Source organism: Orcinus orca, chromosome 14 (assembly GCF_937001465.1).
Source record: "Orcinus orca chromosome 14, mOrcOrc1.1, whole genome shotgun sequence".
Classification (NCBI taxonomy): Eukaryota; Metazoa; Chordata; class Mammalia; order Artiodactyla; family Delphinidae; genus Orcinus; species Orcinus orca.
The window spans coordinates 71305645-71327327 of NC_064572.1; the positions used below are offsets into that span (position 1 = coordinate 71305645).

Below are 21683 nucleotides of genomic sequence, written 5' to 3' on the forward strand. Positions count from 1 at the left end.
CCGCGCCGCTACTGGCCCTTAGACTCCCAGTCTTAGCTTTGGCGCCGAAGCTTTCCCCCCTTGTGGTCGAAACCATTGGCTCCACGCTCGGAGGGAATACGGGCCAACCTCACGATCAAGGCTCTTGTCCGAGTGAAGCTTCCGACTAATTCTCAGGAAAAACTCATCTAAAAATTGAGGAATCAAGTGAAATTCACCTAAAGACATTGAAGAAGGGCTCCTTGTTCCAAAAAGAAAGAGCAGATCTGACTTTGATTCCCCCTACGCTCCTTGGGGGCTGCGAGGGTGGTTCCGTCCGAGGCGGGGACTCCGCCTCCTTGGGCGCCGCCATTTTGTTTGGCTAGAGGGGAGAGAGCGGCGCTTTGGGGGGAGGGGTCTCCTAGGCGCCTCACCTGATCCAGCAGCCGAGTTGTTGGTTCTCTCGCGGGAGGCCTTCTCCCCGGCTCGGGGCGAGGAACCATGTACATAAAGCAGGTGAGGCCTGTGCGTCCCTCCCACCCTTCACGGGCCCGTGAGGACCGCTCCTTGAGGCGGGGGTGTCGCTTCTCCCCGCAGGGTGGGCGCGGGGCTGGACTGGGACTGGGTGGGAGGGGTGCGGCCCCGGCCTGCAAGCGCGGGGGCCGCGGAGAATTGGGGCGCCGCTTTGCAGCCCAGGCCTCCCCGCAGGGCGCTCGCCTGAGGGAGGCGGGTTCTCGGGGAGAGGGGTGGAGGGGTCGGCGGGGCGGGGCCCTTTGGAGGGAGCCGGGCCTTCCCGGGAGGGTGAGAAGCGGCCCTGTGCTGCGGGACCGGCTAGCCCCCCGTGGGCCTTTTGCGTGGGATGTGTGGAGAGAGGGTCTCCCCGGCTCCGGGGACGCCCCTGAGGCCCAAGCTGGGGTGTCTCCCGACTTAACCGGAGGAGTAAAAGGGCTCCTCGTTCCTGCTGAATGTGTAGCGCCGCCTCATTCCGTTGTTACTTCTGTCAGAATGGCCTTCCCGCGCTGGAGTCCACCCCACGGATGAGCCCCTTCACACTCTTTACAAGAAGTGTCTCTGCTGGAGTGTTGGACTCCAGGCAGTCCTGTCCTGGAACGGCGGCTCTTTTTGGCCCGAGTGTGTGACTGACAGGGGCTCCCAGGAAAGCTGGGCCGGTCTGCATACTTGATAGACTTTTAGACGGCCCTCTAAGGGTTAGCGCTCCAACGAACCGTCTACAGGGTGCTTGGTTTTGAGAGTTCCCTAACAGGTTACTAACTATAACTCTTAAAAAAGCAACAGTGGCAATGGTTACTGATAAACGGGCTGTTTAGAAGTTTTTTTAAATCACTTTCCAAAATGAGTTTTTCTTCTAGGACATGGAAGCTTTTCTGTCTTGTGTTAAATGAGAAACCAGAAGGAGTGCAGAAGGAAAATGTTAGCTTAGAAGTTATTTCTTTTGGGGTGTGTTCTGAAAAAAATCTCTCTTTTATTTATTAGGTTATTATCCAGGGTTTTCGAAGTTATAGAGATCAAACAATTGTAGATCCCTTCAGTTCAAAACATAATGTTATTGGTAAGTGTTCATGGTTTACTAGATCAGATTTATGTCTCTACAGCCGTTTAAATCCTGCCTGTGTTTAGGCTTAAGGAGACAGGAATTGTCTCTGAATATTACATAAATATATGTGTATTTTTTTCTATATGAAATTACTTTTCTGTTTTTTATCTGCACTGATGAAATTGCTTCCTTTATACGGTTAAAATACTTGAATAAGACAATCATAAATTACTCATTTTTATTTGGTAGCCTCGTATGTGTATGTTTTGACAGATTTAAGTTTATAGTGAATGACACTAAATTTAGCGTTTCAGCTCTTCTTGGTATGTCATTTTCTAGTTAAAGTGGACACTATTGCCTTATTTCAAAGGTGACCATTCTTTTTTTACAAATTAGATTGTTCTCAGATTTTTTTTTATTTCCTATTATAATGTCTAAGGACAGAGTACACAGGTTGGTGGGAAGAGCATAAACTTTGAATTGTAACAGAATGGGGTTCAAATCCCAATTCTGCCATGTATTCTTCAAACTTGACTTCCTGAGCTGCTTAGTTTTCTCATTTGCAAAGTGGAAATAATGATATACATCTCATGGGGCTGTTGGGAAGATTAAATGAGAAGGCAGTTGTGTGAGGACAAGGGGCTAATGGTGATTGCCTTTCAATATAATAGTTAATCTATAGGTTCTTCAGATGATAAGGTTCCATTCTGCTCGTACAGACAGCAAAAGTGTTTTCTGACACTGCTGAGTTTTTAAAGGATAGGTGAAATGAGTGCTTCTAGACACCAGAAAAGCAAAGATTGCTATTGACGTAGATTTCTGCTACAGTGTCCTCACAGAGTTTATTGGCATGCTAGTCGGCTTGGTCTACCATAACAAAATATCGTAGACTAGGTGGCTCAAACGACAGGGATTTATTTTTTCACTGCTCTGTAGGCCTCCCTCTCCATCATGCTCACAGGACCTTCTTTGTTAGAACCTCTCCCTCACCCTCTTACAAGAGCACTCATCCCACCATAAAGGCCCCACACTCCTAACCTCACATTAATTACCTTCCAAAGACCCCCTTCTCCAAAAAGCTTCACATAGGGGGGTTAGGGCTTCAGCATATGAATTGGGTGGGGCGGGGACACAATTCAGTCCATAGCATGGGTGAGGTGAGATAGAGAAATCAGCAAAGAGTGAACAATGAATACTGATGTTCCCAGAGAAACTTGGAGAATCATAATTTATTTTGAAATAAATGAATATATAATACAATTTAAAAATTGAGGGCAAGGAAAACACCTGCCCTTGGTACATCAATTGCAACTTTGTAGTTGGGAATAAAGAAAACATACTTTTCCCTCTGCCTTGCCTACTGGAGAATCATTAATTGAATTGGTGTGCCATAAGGGTAACTTGATTGTACTAGAGTTTTACTTACATTTTGATTATAAGTGCCTTCTGATTTTCGTCAATAAAAAAATCTTTAGAAATGGAGAAAAATGAATAATCACTAGATTTATATTATTTCCTTAACTTACAAATTAAAAGTGGATAAATATCTTAATATGTCAATTGTATACAGTTGTCCCTTGGTATCCTGAATGCTTGTATAAAACTTGTTATAAAATCTTAGTGTTTTTGCATATAACCTAAGCATATCTCTAGATTACTTATAACACAGTGTAAATGCTATGTAAATAGTTGTAAATACAATATACCTGCTGTGTAAATAGTTGCCAGCTTGTGGCAAATTCCAGTTTTGCTTTTTGGAACTTTCTGGAAAGTTCCCCTACCGCCCCCACCCGGAATATTTTCAATCCGCAGTTGGTTAAATCCCCAGATGTGAAGCACAGGGATTTGGGATTTGGAGGACTGACTGTAATTTTATAAATGAACTGTAAAATGATGGCCATTATTACTTAGAATGATTAAATTATATCTTTAGGGCCTATCAAGTATTTTTGTTTTAGCTATTATCAGACAGCTGTTTTACTACTTTGGTTGCAACATTAAGATTGTTAATAGTCACAGTTAGAAAGGACATTATCTAAATGTTCTTTCGTTTTAACTGAAAAAACATAATATGACTTTGTTTAACATATTTTAAAAATAGGTCCCTTAATCATATAAGAAAGACCAAAAATAGTATACAGTGAGATTGTTCCTAAAAATGTCTTTTGAAAGCTTACCACTTTGATTGTTTAATGATTTTGACCCTTAAAAAAACACAAGATTTGAAGGCAGATACCTCATGTACTGATACTTGAATGTTTGATGTTTAAGTGCAAGAACCATAAACCTTTTTAAGTTTACCTTTTTCCTGGCCTTCTAACAAAAGAAATATACGTGAAGTTATAGAACATAAAGAGCATAAAAGCTAAAAAATTTAAACTGTAATCCTCCCCAGAGCTAGCTTGTGGTTTCCTGGAAAACGGAGCCCGAGGCCTGCTTAGCTGCTAAGGCTTTAATGGGAGGGAGCAGTCTGAGGGCAAGGGGTTGTGGGGGGTAGTGGTCATAGCTTTATAAAGAAGATACACCTGGTTTGCAGTCACATTGGATAACTTACAGACAGACTTTGTAAACCCACCACACCTTGGAAAGCTCAGGTGGGAGAGGTATGGAGAAGGTTTTATGTGCTGGCTTCTGTCTCTCTTTGGTCAAAGTTTACCACATAGGGCATTGATTCCCCCCCTCCCCTCTTCCCCCCCCCCACACACACTGTGCTTTTGGATTGTGTTACTCTGGGGACTAACCCCCCTGGAGTGGTTGGGGAACTGCAACCTCCTTTGGGTTTTCACAGATCTGAATGCACCCCCAGGGTAGGCAGAAACAACCTGAGGTGTTGGGAGACTAGCCTTTCTATTGACAGGCAGCCAAGGCCTGGGTTAGGGCAGGTGAATCTGGGGACACACATAAACTGGGTCTATCTCACTACCCCTTCAGTTTTTGTGTACATATATATAAGTACGCCTTTTTCAATAAAAATTGGTTTGTAGTAATCTTTTGGTAATCTATTTTTTTCTCCTTCAGAATAAACTGAAATATCTTTCCCTATCATTAAGTATTCAACATCCTTAAAATTGCTATGTAGCATTCCACTGTGTGGGTAGGAGTAATTCTTAGGGAAATTATAAATTTTTCAGTTATTTATGAATGGATTATGGTTTGAACTATTTCTGTAATTTTTTAATGATAAATTACCTTTTAAAACTTTTATTTAGTGATAATTTCAAATTTACAGAAAAGTTGCATAAATAAAAAGAATACAGAGACACTACTTGTGTATCCTTTACCCAAATCTGCTGTTTTGGGTTTTTTTTTAATTAATGTATTTATTTTTGGCTGCATTGGGTCTTTGTTGCTGCGCATGGGCTTTTTCTCTAGTTGCTGTGAGCGGGGGCTGCTCTTCGTTGTGGTACGCTGGCTTCTCACTGCAGTGGCTTCTCTTGTTGTGGGGCACGGGCTCTAGGCACGCGGGCTTCAGTACTTGTGGCGCACAAGCTTAGTTGCTCCGCGGCATGTGGGATCTTCCCAGACCAGGGCTCGAACCCATGTCTCCTGCATTGGAAGGCAAATTCTTAACCACTGCACCACCAGGGAAGTCCCCCAAATCTACTGTTAACATTTCCCCACTTGCTTTATCATTTGCACTTGCTCTCACACTTATTTTTCCTTAGAGTAAGTTATGTACATCATGGTTCTTTACCTGTGACTTAAATGTGTACTTTCTAAGAATAGGGATATTACTTATATAATCACAGTGTAACTATCAATGTCAGTAAATTTAACATCAATACAATAATGTTATTTTATTTTCTAGCTATGTTGGCTGACCCAGAAATTTTCTTTGTAGCATTTTTCCCCCTCTAGTACAGGATTTAATTTAGGATCAGGCGTTGCATTTAGTTGTCATGCCTCTTTAGTCTCATTTAATCTGGATAATTTCCACAGCCTTCCTTTGTCTTTTACAATGTTATTTTTGAAAAATATTACATAAATGATGTGTCCTTTTCAGGGTATTCCACCTGGAGGCACATGATATCCATCTACTTCTTATTGATGATGATAATTTTGATCACTGAATAGAGATTCTGTCCAATTTTTCCACTGTATAGTTAGTGTTTTCTCCCTTGCAACTAATATGGAGATGGGGAGAGACTTTTGGACTATGCACATATTGTGCTCCTTATCAAAATTTCCCCTTAGATTTAGCATTCATTGATAATTCTTGCCTTTATTCTGATGGTTGCAGAATGATGATGTTCCATTTCCAGCACTCCTTTCACATTTACCACTTGGTATTCTACTGTAATCAAACATCTTCACTCCTTAGCTATATATTTATCTTTTTATTATCAGTATGGACTCATGGATTATTCCCGCCCACCGCTGCCCCAGCACTAATTTATAATTCATCTAATTATTTTGGTGCTCAAATTGTCCTAGATTTAGCTAATAGAAGCCCCCTTCAGGCTGGCCTCTGTGTCTGTTATATGCCTTTTTTTTTTTTTTTTAAAGCACTTCATTACTTTCTGATTTCTTTAGAATTTATCTTGGATTAAAGGTGATGACTTTGGGGCTAATTTGTTCAGGATTGGTCAAGATTGTGAGAGAGAGTGGCATAGTTATTCATGACTCTTAACAATGAAAATTTTGTTAAACAAAAGAAGTTCAAATGAATTCATTAAATCTAAAATATTTGATATCCTTTTATGTATAGAATTGCTTATTTCTGAACTCAGGTAATAAAAGAAAGTGCCTCATAGTTGTCTATATTTTTGTGATTCTAAGAACTATACATGATGTATAGGGCTGATCAGAAACTGTTTAACATGGAAATGGTTTGAAAATTTTAAATGATTGTTTAAGTATTTAAAATTTTTAGCATTATGTGAATCTTTAAATTGTTAAAAATATTTTATTATATACAATTAAATAGAATTACATGTCCATTGTAATGATTATAAATCATGAAAACCAGGTAGTATATTTAGTTATTCCTGTTAATTTTAAAGTATTGGGAAAGAGCAAAAAAATAAACAATGAAATAAATTCCTTTAAGAAAAAAATTATCTGAAGACTATGCAAAAATTGCACTCATCTGGTAATTAAAGCTGTTTTGTTTATTGATTTGTTGTTCACTGTTCTGTTGTACTTAATTTCAGTTTTTAAGATGTTATGTTAGAAAATTGGATTTTATATTTTTTGAATACTTTCTGTAAAGTTTTATTGTTTTTTATACAAAATAACATGGACTTTTTGATTTTGTAGTGGGCAGAAATGGATCTGGAAAAAGTAACTTTTTTTATGGTAGGTATTGTTTTTTGAATTCTAAACATAGTAAGACCTAGGTATCTTATGGTAGTTTATCTGAGGTTATGTCTGCATGAAACACAAGAAATACTTCTTCAAATGCGGTTGCAATTTAATGTAGAGGGTTTAGAGTATAAGAATCTGAGCTCTACTCTAGTGATTAGCCATGTGAGACTGGGCAAAACAGTTAACTTCTCAAAGTACTCTTTCAGTTTAAAAACAGAGATATTTGCCCTGCCTACCTTAGATGGGTTGTGAGAATCAAATGAGATAATATGTATGGAAGTGCTTTCTAAACTTCAGTGCTGTATATAAATGTTGTAAATGCAGAGAGAGAGAGAGAGATTCAAAGAATGTAAGTGCAGTAGAATAGTTAATATTGTTATGGAAAATGGCTTATCTGTTTCATCTAAATCAATTATTTTAATAAAAGATGGAGGGGTGTAAAAAACTAGACTCAACAAAGACAGTTGTTGTCAGGAGATAGTAAGTAGAACTTTAAAAACTATCTCTAAATATAAAATGAGTTTAAGCATAGTAATGCCTCTGTTAAATTCTTTGGGGAGAAAAAATATTTTAACAGATTTGGACTGTACAAGGAGTAGATTGAAAAAAATTTGAACCTCTTAGTAGTGCTTGAGGAAAAGGAGGGTGTAGTAATAGCAAAGGTTCTATCCCTTGTTTACTTACAAAGCTAAAGGGTACTCTTTACCCCATCAGTGGTTGTAATTTGGGGATGGTGAGAAGAGTAGGATTGGAGTGGAAGTATTAATATTTCCTGATCTCCAGGGGGGATGAGGGCAGTTTGAACCTGTCCCCTCCAAGGTGATTATAAAAGAAAACCAATCCCCACCTCCACCCCCAGCATACACATTCATATATACATACTCCCTCTTTTAGAGTGTCAAAGCTCTCTTGGGTGGACTGGGAATAGAACAGTTGAGTAAAGAGTTCCATTTCTAGGAGAGGGTGGTCCAGTTAGGCATCCTATGGAAGCAGGAATGGCTCCTTGCAGAAGACAAAGGGTAAGTAAGTACTGCAGTAGAAAGTGGAAATCTGAAACATTTCCTACTTAGTGCTATTTATTTTGAAAAAGTATGCAATTAAGGATATTATAGGAATATATCCTATTTTGTTAAATATTTTAATTTATATTATTTATATCTACTGGATAAAAGCAACTATAGCTTGAAACCTAACCATGTATACTTTGATCAAGAGGTACACCTTAGTTCTAGTCTGTTTGTGTATTTCAGTGTTTTTATTTTCTTACCTTAAATATTTCAGTGAAAACTTAATGTTTTTCTAATATCATCATTTCCTAGCTGATTAGTCTGAAGTACAGGCAAATTTTCTGCATACCTTTTGTCTATATAAAACAGGTAATCTACTTTATCTGCATTGTTCATTACCTGATATACTGTATTCTGTGAAGGTATGGGAAATTATAACTAAGGCATAAATCCTTTTTTAGATCCTACTAATAGTTCTTTTTTTATTTCTAGCAATTCAGTTTGTTCTCAGTGATGAGTTTAGCCATCTTCGTCCGGAACAGAGATTGGCTTTGTTACATGTGAGTGAGACTGCTTTATGGATATTAAATACTTCTAAAAATACATTGTCAATTCTGGTAAACAAAATTATTTTTTCAAGTTTCAGATCCTTTGTGAACATGACACAGTGTGTCTCTTATGTATGTTATTCTGCTGTGAAATTTAGCTTACTATATTAATGCAGGATAAAGGCTTAAATTTTATATAATGGTAAGAAAATTGTGCGAGTTCCCTATGGATGGATATGCCTTCCATATAAATATAAATTCTTTATTAGGAGTATGGCCTGGTAACGGTCTGGAAGCAGGTTTGCTGAGAAAGAAGAAAGTTAGGTTGGGGATTAGAAACTTTGAGACTCAGAATCAAAAGTTAATTGTGGGGACTTCCCTGGTGGTCCAGTGGTTAAGACTCCGTACTCCCAGTGAAGGGGGCCCAGGTTTGATCCCTGCTCAGGGAACTGAGATCCCACATACTGCAGCTAAGCCTGCGTGCTGCAGCAACTGAGCCCACGCACTCTAGAGCCCACGCACTCTAGAGCCCATGCGCCACAACCAAGACCCAGTGTAGCCTACATAAATAGTAAATAAATAAATAAGTTAATTGGGAGCATAGAAAAGCAACCATTACAAACTAAACAACATAAAGTTACTTTTAGCCATATTTATACTTAAATGGTAACATCATTTGGTAACAACGGTAACATCCAATATGAAAGACAGTATATAGTAATGAAAATTGTTAGAATTTTTCTTTAGATAATTATGAATAATAAACTAATTTTAGGATAAGAAAGTATAAAAGGCTATGATAAAATGATGTAACTTTATTTATTTACTTACGTACTTATGTACTTACTTACACTGGGTCTTCGTTGCGGCATGCAGGATCTTCATTGCAGCACGTGGGATCTAGTTCCCTGACCATGTATCGAACCTGGGCCCCCTGCAATGGGAGCGCAGAGCCTTAGCTACTGGACCACCAGGGAAGTCCCTGTCTTGTTTAAATATGGCTTATAATTAATTTTAAGACCAGAAAGCGAGATTCTTCAATATATCTCCACAGTATCTCTCAGACTTAAAGTTCTTTTTCTCACCATTATATTTTTCTCCGCCTCACTCTTTTTTTGGCTGCACCGTGTGGCTTGCAGGATCTTAGTTCCCTAACCAAGGATTGAACCAGGGCCATGTAGTGAAAGCACCAAGTGCTAACCACTGGACTGCCAGGAAATTCCCTCCCCCACCTCTTACATTTGAATTTTTAGTCCAGTAATCAGGATTGATTCCCTATAGAAAAATCTCTCTTTAGGTTTCTCAGATTAGCATTAAAAGAATAATTTCTTTAGGTATCATTCTTCATTGTATTGAACTACTACATAATAGCAGTTTTCACAGTCTAGAAATTATCTGGGCTTGGTATGTAAGTAGTTGGGTCACAAATCGGTCTGAATGTGACCCATATGTTAAATGCATATGTTTTCATAGCAGATTTAAAACTATATAGAATATCTCAAATGTTTAAAAAGACAGTTTTTATCATGTGACTTGTTAGGGCTCCTTTCTAGCATTAAGGTGAATCTATAAGAGAGAAGCCTCAAAGTGTTTTATATTTTAGCAAATAGGTAAAATTGGGTGGCTATGGGGTCTTATGCTCTAATGAGGTGATATGCAGAACAAGACCTATGTAAATCTAACTTTGACGTCTCTTGCATAGTTCTCATTTTTAAAATTCAGAATCAGAAGCTGTTTGGTTGAGTTTTATTATCCTAATCCAGTGTTTGCTGCTTTGGCAAGAGGGCTGTATATTAGTCTGATAGAAATTTTTCTCCATTGAATCAGGCTTGTTACCATGCACTAAACTTTAAATGTATTTAAAGAATATGAAAATCCCACTTATGCAACATATTAATTTTTCTCATGTTTTAGGAGGGTACAGGACCTCGTGTTATTTCTGCTTTTGTGGAGATTATTTTTGACAATTCAGATAACCGGTTGCCAGTGAGTAACTGCTTTTTCTTTTCAGCAGTAACATTGAGAATTTTATTGATGCAACTGACTTTTCTCATGCTTTGAAACACTTATTTATAGTTGTACTTAGGCTTTTATAATTTAGTTCATACTAAAATAACTACAGCTTACATACTAATTTTGTCTTAAAGTTGTAATGAATATTCTGGTAAACAAATGGGAATGTGCAAGCCATTGTGAAAAAATGTCTTTGTCATAGTATTGAGTATTCGTGGCATATCTTTAGTGAGATGATTGAAGTTTCAAAATAATTGCTATGGTGAGGGACTCTGAAATGACCTTATTAACTATAAAGTTTCCACTTTTACTATTAGATTTAACTTTAGGCTTTTCCTTTTTTTCTTAGATCGACAAAGAGGAAGTTTCACTTCGAAGAGTTATCGGTGCCAAAAAGGATCAGTATTTCTTAGACAAGAAAATGGTCACGTAAGCATTTTTCTTTACGTTTGTAATTTCTATACAAAAGACTAAAAGTATTCTTTTACTTGCCTCATATATGGTACTTTTTGCCTCATGTTCAACAAATCACAATTTAGAGCATAAACATAAGAATCAGAAGATTCTCTGAGGCTGATAGAACAGAAGGGTTAAATGACTGTTCTGTACTCCTTCATGCACCTTAACTCAGGAGTTAGTGTACTCTTTTTGCTTATAGTTGGATTGTTATGTATTTGAAATTTTTTTTTAATTGTTTATCAACAGGAAAAATGATGTGATGAATCTCCTTGAAAGTGCTGGTTTTTCTCGAAGCAATCCTTATTATATTGTTAAACAAGGAAAGGTAAGAAATAGTATCTTTTTAAGTGGAATTTGTTTTTTGAGTATATTCATTGAATGATGAGTTTGATTTCATTCTAGAGGTTAAGTTGGAGTGAAAATAGACCTTATTGTCTTCTGTTTTCATTGATTTATTTTGCACTGAAGTTTGTATTACCTTTTCTGTGGCCATAAATTTATGTACAAAATAGATCCATTGCATAGTGGGATAAAAGTATTTCAGTAGAATTATTTAAGTGGATCTTATTTTCTTGGTGATCTGTATCATTTACCAAGGTGCACTGTACTGGAAGACATTTTTGGTTTGTAGAAGTTACAATCATATTTAAGGATGTTGTAGAAACTTTATAAAAATCACATTTGAAAAAAGTTACTCTCTGAAATTAATACTCTCTGTTAGTATATCACAGAGTTAAAATGCTAGAATGCTTAAATTACCAGAAATCTACCGTAGTGCTACATATTATTTTCCCTTAATACAATTTATATGCTTTATAGTTTTTAGGAGTTATATACTTTATCTGATTGTTCTACTGTTTCCTCGTATGTTTTAACTATATATATCTAAAATAATTTCTTTTTCTTAGAACATACCTGCAGTGTCCTAATAGCTTTCTGTTGTGCTATATTGAACTAGGGGAAAATCCTTTTAAAATGTCCACTTATTTCATGTTGGAGGCTTTTTTAGGTATGTGTTGGAAAGTTAGCATTCAGAAGAAGTGATTAGAAAGAATATGGAGTTTCACTTTAAGAGCAAGAGTTTGAAAAGACTGTCTTTATAAGAGAAATTTCTTTAAAAGGAGGCTGGGGACTTCCCTGGCGGTCCAATGGTTAAGACTTCGCCTTCCAACTCAGGAGGTGCAGGTTCAGTCCCTGGTTGGGGAGCTAAGATCCCACATGCCTTGGGGCCAAAAAGCAAAACAGAAAACAGAAGCAATATTGTAACAAATTCAATAAAGACTTTAAAAATTGTCCACATCAAAAAAAACTTTAAAAAATAAAATAAAAGGAGGCTGATTTGAAAGCCGTTATCTGAGTCTTCCCTGCACACATGCAACATAGTAGGTCCCTTTACATCATTTCAATTTTTGCTCATATGTCATTTCATATAAGCGATCTATGTCTGCCTCTTTTACAAGAGCATTACTGTCACTCCAACTCTTTATGCTGTATTTTCTTATTTTGTTTGGTTTTTCCGCATAGCAATTATAATGTAATGGTATGCATACTTCCTGGTTTTTTCCCACTAGAAAGTAGGTTCCTCGAGGGCAAGACCTTTTCTGTTCATTGCTATTTCCCCAGTGTGAACTCATACTTAAAGCTTAGCATGTGAATAACTTTCAAGGTAGAGCTCTTAAAGAGCATTCTGTAGCTCTGTAAATAATTATTTTTCTAAAACTTTTAGATCAACCAGATGGCAACAGCACCAGATTCTCAGAGACTAAAACTATTAAGAGAAGTAGCTGGTACTAGAGTGTATGATGAACGAAAAGAAGAAAGCATCTCTTTAATGAAGGAAACAGGTAAAATAAATATGATTCTACATTATTCTTTTTGTTGTGAATTACATTTTCATTGTGTTACGATACTTGAGAGGAGTTATCTATTCTCAGAAGTGTATTGTATGATAATTTGCCTATATACTGAATGGAGAAAAAATTAGTTTCAGGAAGCTTAAGGTTTGAGAGTTCCAATAATTTGTCTCTTTGAATAAAGAGTTGTTACTGTGAGATAATAGTGCTTTTCTAGGTCACCTACTTTGTGCCTCTAATGTCCTTTTTATTATTAGTGAGGATAATAATGTATGTATTCCTCAAAAAAAATTGCTGGAATATCAGTTGGCATTAGGCTTTAAGTTGTTCAGGAGCAAGTAAATATGAAATTTTGAAATTCAGTCTTCCTTAGTACATTTATTATGGAAACCCTACTTTGCTTTTCAAGTGCTGTGCCCTCTCATGGCTTAGAGTCAGACAGTTTTGGGTTCAAAATCTTACTAATAATTACCTGATATTGTGACTTTAGACTTGACCTCCCTGGTCCATAACTTTCCCATCTTGTGAAATCCTTTTTTATAGTTTGTAGTGGTGAGTAGAGGAGCAAACTATCACCACGATTGGAATATAGTTGGTATTCAATATATGGTAGCTATAGATAATGCTGTTGTAAGAATTGAGAATCAGTGACACCAGTGATGTTAAGTACTTTTTTTTTTTAATGTCATGGGAAGGCACACTGGCTTTTAAAGGAAGTTTAAACAGAGGCCTTTACCACATGTAATATAAGAATCAGTGTCACCATGTGTTTATTCTCCAATGCTTTTCATAATAAAGCATTTTAATGGCAATTTTAGCATCTTGGATTTGGTTACCACATAATATCAAAGAAATAATGCTAACGTTCTTAAGATTAAGTTTAACTCATGGTATATTTGAGAATTGATGTTACATAAAAATTTTATTGAACTCCTTCACCCCTCTCCCATTTATTTTTAAGAGGGCAAACGGGAAAAAATCAATGAGTTGTTAAAATACATTGAAGAGAGATTACATACCTTAGAGGAAGAAAAGGAAGAACTAGCTCAGTATCAGAAGTGGGATAAGATGAGACGAGCCCTGGAATACACCATTTACAATCAGGAACTTAACGAGACTCGTGCTAAACTTGATGAGGTAAAATACTTTGCCACTTCAGTTTAATTTTATTTTTACGAATATATTAAACTCATTCTATATTTATACTTTTCAATGATTTTTAAACACAAACTTCAAAATTTTTAAACCTCTTAGTGAATTCATTACTCAGCAAATTTACACTATCAGTTTACTCCAAGGAAAATGCCTAGACCCACATAGTCCTTGCTGTAGTTGTATCTGAAATATAATTAGGTGGTGATGTCAGGCAGACCAGGATGAGAGGAAGCCACCTTTAAAGTTTCATGAATTTTTTTCCTGGCTTGTTAAGGTGTAATTTGTAATTAGTATTACTGACATTTTGTACAAAAATTGGTTTTAGGTAATGCTGAAAACTACAGGCATTTTCTATTTAAAACCACTACAATTATTTTTGGAAAAAAATTTTTAAGTGAATGTTTATTTTAACAGATATTTTAAAATTTTGCTAAAAATACTTAGCAGATATTAAAAAATGCAGATATTTTAAAATTTAGCAGATATTTTAAAATTTTAAATACTGAACAAATTCGAAATGAGTTAGAAATCATAGCTTGGTTTTTTTCCCAGCTTTCTGCTAAGCGAGAGACTAGTGGAGAAAAATCCAGACAATTACGAGACGCCCAGCAGGATGCAAGAGATAAAATGGAGGTAAGGTTATAAACCAGGTTTAGTCACATTTTTGACCACAGTAAACTTTTTGTACCAGAATTATAGAATGGTAACTTCAAGTGGGGTGTCACCGAGATTGAGTATTGGAAAGACAGTAGTACTGAAAGTTTAAATGAAAGAAAAAGAAGAGACAAATCAGTGGTGTCCTGATTTTGCTGTTGTATTTCTAGTTGTCTAACTCGTTTCTATTTGATACTTTTTGAGTAGGATATTGAGCGCCAAGTTAGAGAACTGAAAACAAAAATTTCAGCTATGAAAGAAGAAAAGGAGCAGCTCAGTGCTGAAAGACAAGAACAAATTAAGCAGAGGACTAAGTTGGAGCTTAAAGCCAAGGATTTACAAGATGAATTGGCAGGCAATAGTGAACAGAGGGTGAGTTAAAGTGCTAAAAATGAAAGATATAAATGTTCAGGTGAGTGGGAACTGCAGAGGACAGTCCTTTCTGTGGCACGGGTGCTTGAATTTTTGTAAAAGATTTGGCACATTAAAATAATTTGCATTCAAGTTGCAACTGAGTACTATCTTTGTTACTTACATTTAAAAGTTAGTTTTGTGTTGCAGGATCAGTTTAAAAATGAGTTTTGTGTTGCGTGATCAGTCTCATGCATTTTTTTCATGAGAAAATATTTTATGCTAGACTTATAAATTAAACAACAGTTTTTAAATAGATTGCATTTTTACTTATCTTCATTTACAGAAACGCTTATTAAAAGAAAGGCAGAAGCTGCTTGAAAAAATAGAAGAAAAGCAGAAAGAACTGGCAGAAACAGAACCTAAATTCAACAGTGTAAAAGAAAAAGAAGAGCGAGGAATTGCTAGGTCTGGGATTTTTTTCACCAACAATTCTAATTTTCTACATTGTTCCTCTATAGAACCTTATTAAGTAGTTATGGGTTAAGAAGGTACAGTAAATAAGGGCAAAAGTTAAATGTCCATTTCAAAGTAATAGGCAGTGTCGGCCAAGCATTATTGTATGCTTATTGCCTATTCAAAAGCCCTAGGAGATCCACAGTATCACCACTGTAAATTTGACAAACTTGTGGCTCTGGGGGTGTTCAATAACTTGCCCAAGATAACATAGCTAAATGTTGGGCATTTAAAAACATGCATGATGATTGTTCTTTTTTTACCCAAATTATATCCTGCTGTGTGTTCATTCTCCACTTTATGTCGTTTTAACATCTAGACATTTTAATATTTATCCATAGATTGGACTTGCCAACGTTTGCTGATTTCACAATTTAGTACATTATCATGTTTTTATGCCACTTATGTTCATTTTAATGAATTGCCTGTTGATATCTTGTGTCCATTTTTTTCTGATTTTTTTTGTCGGCTTTTTAAAATAATTTATTTTATCCTACTTATTTTTGGCTGTGTTGCGTCTTTGTTGCTCTGCGCGGGCTTTCTCTAGTTGTGGCGAGCGGGGGCTACTCTTCGTTGCAGTGCGCGGGCTTCTCATTGGGGTGGCTTCTCTCGTTGTGGAGCACGGGCTCTAGGTTCACGGGCTCAGTAGTTGTGGCTCATGGGCTCTAGAGCACAGGCTCACTAGTTCTGGTGCATGGGCTTAGTTGCTCTGTGGCATGTGGGATCTTCCCAGACCAGAGCTTGAACCCGTGTCCCCTGCATTGGCAGGCGGATTCTTAACCACTGTGCCACCAGGGAAGCCCCTTTTTTCTGATTTTTTTTCTTACGTTTTATAGGGTTGTTTTATGTTATTTGGGCATTAATATTTGTTCTGTATGTTGTAAGTGTTTTCTCTTGCCTTTTAATCTTTATAGTGTCTTTTATTGTAAGGAGTTGAAAATGTTCAAATAGTTAAATATAGTTGGAGCTATTTTGAAAATTCCTGAGATATGGGGTACTAGATTTGTGTAGGTTTACTGATTAACCCAGACCTGGAATGACCTTAAATCCTTAGGGGATGGGCTGTTTTACCTGACTGTAACTGTGATTTTGCAGTTAAATTAATGTTATATAGAACTAGTCCCAGGAGCTCCATTAGATAACAGTTGCTTTTTATACTTAATTCCTTCTTTTTTTTTTTTTTTTTTTTTTTTTTTTTACCACACCATGCGGCTTGTGGGATCTTAATTCCCAGACCAGGTATCAAACCCAGGCCCTCAGCAGTGAGAGAGCAAAGTCCCAACCACTGGATTGCCAGGGAATTCCCTTTAATTCCTTCTTTTATGGAATTATAGAAATGGTTATTGTCTCTGTGTACTCTTGAGGTATCTATTGCAATTAAACTTGGTTATTTCCTGTTGTCCTTTTCAAACCATTCTCTTCTATCTTGTGTAGATTGGCCCAAGCTACGCAGGAAAGAACGGATCTTTATGCAAAGCAGGGTCGAGGAAGCCAGTTTACATCAAAAGAAGAAAGGGATAAGTGGATTAAAAAGGAACTCAAGTCTTTAGATCAGGCTATTAATGACAAGAAAAGACAGATTGCTGCTATACATAAGGATTTGGAGGACACTGAGGCAAATAAAGAGAAAAATCTGGAGCAGTATAATGTAAGAACTTTCATAGCTGCTTTGTGAAATCTTTCAGAAGAGTGTGAACATGTGCAGTTTCATCTATTTGTTTAAGTTTTATTTGTAAATGGTTTATCTTAAAATATACAAGACCAGATACTTAATTAGGCAAGACCAGCACAATGTAATATGATACATATGGTAGTTCTCTTTTTCGAAGAAGAGTTCTTACATGTCAGTGGGTGTCCGTATAGATTGAATGTATTTTAAAATATATTTTTATGACTTGGTAATATGTACCTGAACTCTACCCTTAACTAAAACATGACTTTACAGTAACTTAAAATTTTTCCATTTTTATATTCTAATGTAATTTTCTGTCAATGTAATAACTTACTGCAGAATGTATATATATTTTGTTAAAGCATTGGTGATTTTATAGCATTTTCTAAATGAATTAAACATTTACTATGCATGTTTAGTTAGCATTTTCTTAAAAAGTGAAGTAGAAGATAAAATCATTACTTTCAGAACAAGAAAGATCTTACATTATTTAAAATTAGAAAGGGAGAAAAATTCTTTAAGTGATATGTGTGGATATATATAGATGATTGGAAGTGATGAGAAGGGAGTGTGTAGGACAGGTGTAGGGTGAGGAGAATATATATATACATGCCCAGAAGGAACCTTCTTACCCCATGAGATCTGTACCAGTTGGTATGGTTGGTTTATCCAAAAAAGCCACTAAAAGCATAAAATCTTAAATGTGTATACTTATGTATATTTTATGTATAATATTTATATGTATTTTTTACACATATATAAATGTACATATTTATAAGTATTTAATTTTAAATAGATAAATATATGCGTATGTACCAATCTTTATTTTTTAGACTTTTTTTTTAAGAGTAGCTTTGGGTTCACAGCAAAATTGAGAGGAAGGTATAGAGATTTCTCATATGCCGCCTGCCCCCACACATGTATAGCCTCCTTATCAACCTCCTCCAGCAGAGTGTGTACCAGTCTTTTGATGTAGAGCCCAAGGTATTTCTTATGAATATGAGTAGTGATTGGAGTTCCTAGGGGACTTTCATGTTATGGACAACACATGTAAATACAGTTCTCCTTGAAGTTGGATGAGAACAGAATTCGGGTTTCAGTATAAGATCATATATCGCATTTAGTTGTCATGTTTCTGTTATCTCCTTTGATCTGGATCAGTTCCTCAGTCTTTTTGACTTTGCGACTTGACATTTTGAATTACTGATATAAAGTGCACAGTATTTATTAACTTATGTATTATATATTAAATAATTATTTTCCCTAGTCTTTTAGAGTTGATTTGCCCATTTAATCCAATTTTTAGTGACTCACCTTTGAGTTTGTCCAAAACTAAATCAATTTTTTTAAAGAAACAACTCTTCCTTGTACTCTTATCATCAGTTTATCTAATATTTAATGTAATCAGTTACCCCAAAACAAAAACATAGTAGGAAACAAACAGAACTGACTCTGTAACCATAAACAACTCAACTGGTAGGAAAAGTGACCAGGAGTAATAGACAGCCTACTGGCCTTGAGAGTCCAGCGTACTTTGGGCTTTGTTCAGGATATTTTACAGAGGGGATGGAAAACACAGGTTGATTGAGGTAGTCAGTTATTTGCGAATTTGTTAGTATAGTTTCAGCTGTGATAGCTACAGTTCTGTCTTGAAATAAAGAAAAGGCATTTTGTCTTGAGTTCATGGAAATATCGACCTCAACAGATGCCCTTTTGAAAAAGTTTAGTGATAAACCAAGATTTTCCAGTGAGAGGTTTTATTCATTCTTTCTCAAGCTTGAAGTTATTTTTCAGTATTTCAGCCACACTTAACGTGTATCAAAATGACCACTTGTGAGGGTGAACTCTGTGCTTTATAATGGGTAGAGATGATTTTACAGTGCTAATTAATTGTACAAAACAGCCTTTTTGCTTCTTAGTCTGTTCCTACATCTCTTATGTTCTAGTGTATGTTTAGAGGGGGAAGTATGAAAAGTATGCACTGCAGTGTTTTGAGAATTTATTAATGTATTTTTTCTTTTAAAATTCTAGGGTGTGTATTATAGAAGTAGTAAGGACATTAATGAACAAATTAATTGTTTTGATATATGTGTATGCCTGTTAAACCATCACCACAATTAATATAACAAGCCTGTTCATCACCCCAAAATGTTTCCCATACCCCTTGGTAATTCCTCCCTCCCTCCTTTCCTGTCCTCCCCTTCCATCCCCTGGTAACAACTGATCTGCTTTCTGTCACTATGGATTTGTTTGTATGGAATTGGATTTTAAATTTGAATTATTTTTATTTCCATAGAAACTGGATCAGGATCTTAATGAAGTCAAAGCTCGAGTTGAAGAACTGGACAGAAAATACTATGAAGTAAAAAATAAGAAAGATGAATTACAAAGTGAAAGAAAGTTAGTATAGCCTAAAATATGTCTTAATATTTTTGAGTAATGTAATTACTGGCTGTTAAACAGTCTTTAAGTTATAAATTAACTATTGAAGTTTAATTTCAGTATTTATTGAAATTTGTATACTATTAGAATATTAATATTTTTAGAATTAAAGACAGTCTAATTTTTATTGATTAGTTACTTGTGGAGAGAGGAGAATGCAGAACAGCAAGCACTTGCTGCTAAAAGAGAAGATCTTGAAAAGAAACAGCAACTTCTTAGAGCTGCAACAGGAAAGGTGGGCAGGTTCTTTCATTACCTCAGTTTGCATTGTCAGTTATTATTGCACAAGAATTTATTAGCTTTCAAGAGTAGAGGGCAAATTACTTGTCTTACAAATACGAAAGAATGGGTATCATTTAAGCACCCATGCTATTAAAGATAGCACTTTTGATTTTTAGATGGCGAGTCCATTTTTAATGTTGATGTCATAGAACAGAATCCATGATATAAAGTATTGCACGTAGTTGGCATATTTCAAGGGAGTGACCTGTTTTTGGAGAGAGTGTTTAATCTCTGGTATATTTTTTTATTTTTTTAAATTTTTATTGGAGTATAGTTGATTTACAATGTTGTGTTAGTTTCAGGTGTACAGCACAGTGAGTCAGTTATATATATACATATATCCAGTCTTTTTTTAGATTCTTTTCACATATAGGCCATTACAGAGTATTGAGTAGAGTTCCCTGTGCTATACAGTATGTCCTTATTAGTTACCTATTTTATATATAATAGTGTGTATATGTCAATCCCATTCTCCCAATTTGGTATATTTTTTAATGTTTAGAGTAATGGGTTCATTTCTTACCAGCAGGAGTGCCATTGGCACTATTTTAATATTTTTCACTTCTAAACAGGCCATTTTAAATGGAATAGATAGTATAAACAAAGTGCTAGACCACTTTCGTCGAAAGGGAATAAACCAGCATGTTCAAAATGGCTACCATGGTATTGTGATGAATAACTTTGAATGTGAGCCTGCTTTTTACACATGCGTGGAAGTCACTGCTGGAAATAGGTGAGATGTTTTTGCTTGATATTTTGAGTTTTTAAAGGAAAGAGGGAATAAGAGTAACCTAAGAAACAACTTTTTGTAGTTTTAATACAATATGTCTCCCATTATCGTCTATCCTCAGTTAACTTAATTTTCTAATTAAAGATGTAGATGCTAAGTGTTTGTTCCTAATTGTAGAAGCTAGAAATTTCCCTTTTTTGTACTTCCTCTCCCTCCGTTGAAATTTTCTAAGTAGCCCTCCCCATACAAATTGGATTGCATAGAAAAAAAGTGAATTGTTTGCTTAAATGTTTATAGCACTTCAGATGTATCTGTTCTCTTTACATGTAGGTTGTTTTATCACATTGTTGACTCAGATGAAGTCAGCACGAAGATTTTGATGGAGTTTAATAAAATGAACCTACCTGGAGAGGTTACTTTTCTGCCTCTTAACAAATTAGATGTAAGGGATACTGCCTATCCTGAAACCAATGTGAGTTGATGTGTGTTAAGGTCTATCTTCCTTTCAATACGTTTTTTCTTGTGTTTAGCACATCCTAGTGCACAGGCACTGTACATTGGGATTCACGTGGTCTGTGAGATAAACATTCCTGTCTTACCGAAGAGCATAGTGCTGGATGAGGAAAGGAAGGGAGACAGAGGTCACAGCCAAGCCATAAAACAAACCATTGCAAAATGTGCGAAGTGTTAAAATATTGGGTTGGCCAAAAAGTTCATTTGGGTTTTTCCTTAAGATGTTATGGAAGAACCCCAACGAACTTTTTGGCCAAACCATACATACATAAGCACAGGATACTTTGAGAGTGTATCTCAGGGAGACAAAATTAAGATGAAGTAGCTGGAGAAGAATTCCCTGAGGAACTATCATTTAAAGTAAATATTTTAAAGTTTTCTGAATGTACTGTTTTTAAATGGCTTATAAATTAGAGTAAAAATACCTAGCAAGATGACAGGCTCTGAAAGCATACTGTTGCTTTTGTTATTAGCTGGTATATTTTTAAACAGATTAAAAATGTTCCCTAGACATCATTCTTGAAAAAAATGTAATTGCTTTGAGGTGTTTGGCTTCAGAATATTGATGGTAGTAGCAACTATTTCACTATTTTTTAAAGTTAAAGCTAAAACCCTATGAGAATGATCTACAATTTAAGAGGAACAGTGAGAATCTTATAAGCCATTTT

General features: G+C 36.0%; 1 protein-coding gene across 1 annotated transcript in view; it reads left to right on the forward strand.

Moving 5' to 3' along the window:
* Window positions 1-335: 335 nt before the first annotated feature.
* SMC3 (structural maintenance of chromosomes 3) overlaps window positions 336-21683 on the forward strand; it is a 32332-nt gene continuing 10984 nt past the window's right edge. The window contains exons 1-17 of the mRNA XM_004265852.4: window positions 336-474; window positions 1453-1528; window positions 6773-6811; window positions 8320-8387; window positions 10290-10361; window positions 10738-10817; window positions 11094-11172; window positions 12574-12691; window positions 13662-13837; window positions 14408-14488; window positions 14717-14881; window positions 15207-15328; window positions 16811-17024; window positions 19345-19448; window positions 19626-19725; window positions 20345-20505; window positions 20833-20974. Of these exons, the coding sequence (XP_004265900.1) occupies window positions 460-474; window positions 1453-1528; window positions 6773-6811; window positions 8320-8387; window positions 10290-10361; window positions 10738-10817; window positions 11094-11172; window positions 12574-12691; window positions 13662-13837; window positions 14408-14488; window positions 14717-14881; window positions 15207-15328; window positions 16811-17024; window positions 19345-19448; window positions 19626-19725; window positions 20345-20505; window positions 20833-20974 (1812 nt within the window). The 5' untranslated portion in view covers window positions 336-459. The remainder of the gene's footprint in view (window positions 475-1452; window positions 1529-6772; window positions 6812-8319; window positions 8388-10289; window positions 10362-10737; window positions 10818-11093; window positions 11173-12573; window positions 12692-13661; window positions 13838-14407; window positions 14489-14716; window positions 14882-15206; window positions 15329-16810; window positions 17025-19344; window positions 19449-19625; window positions 19726-20344; window positions 20506-20832; window positions 20975-21683) is intronic.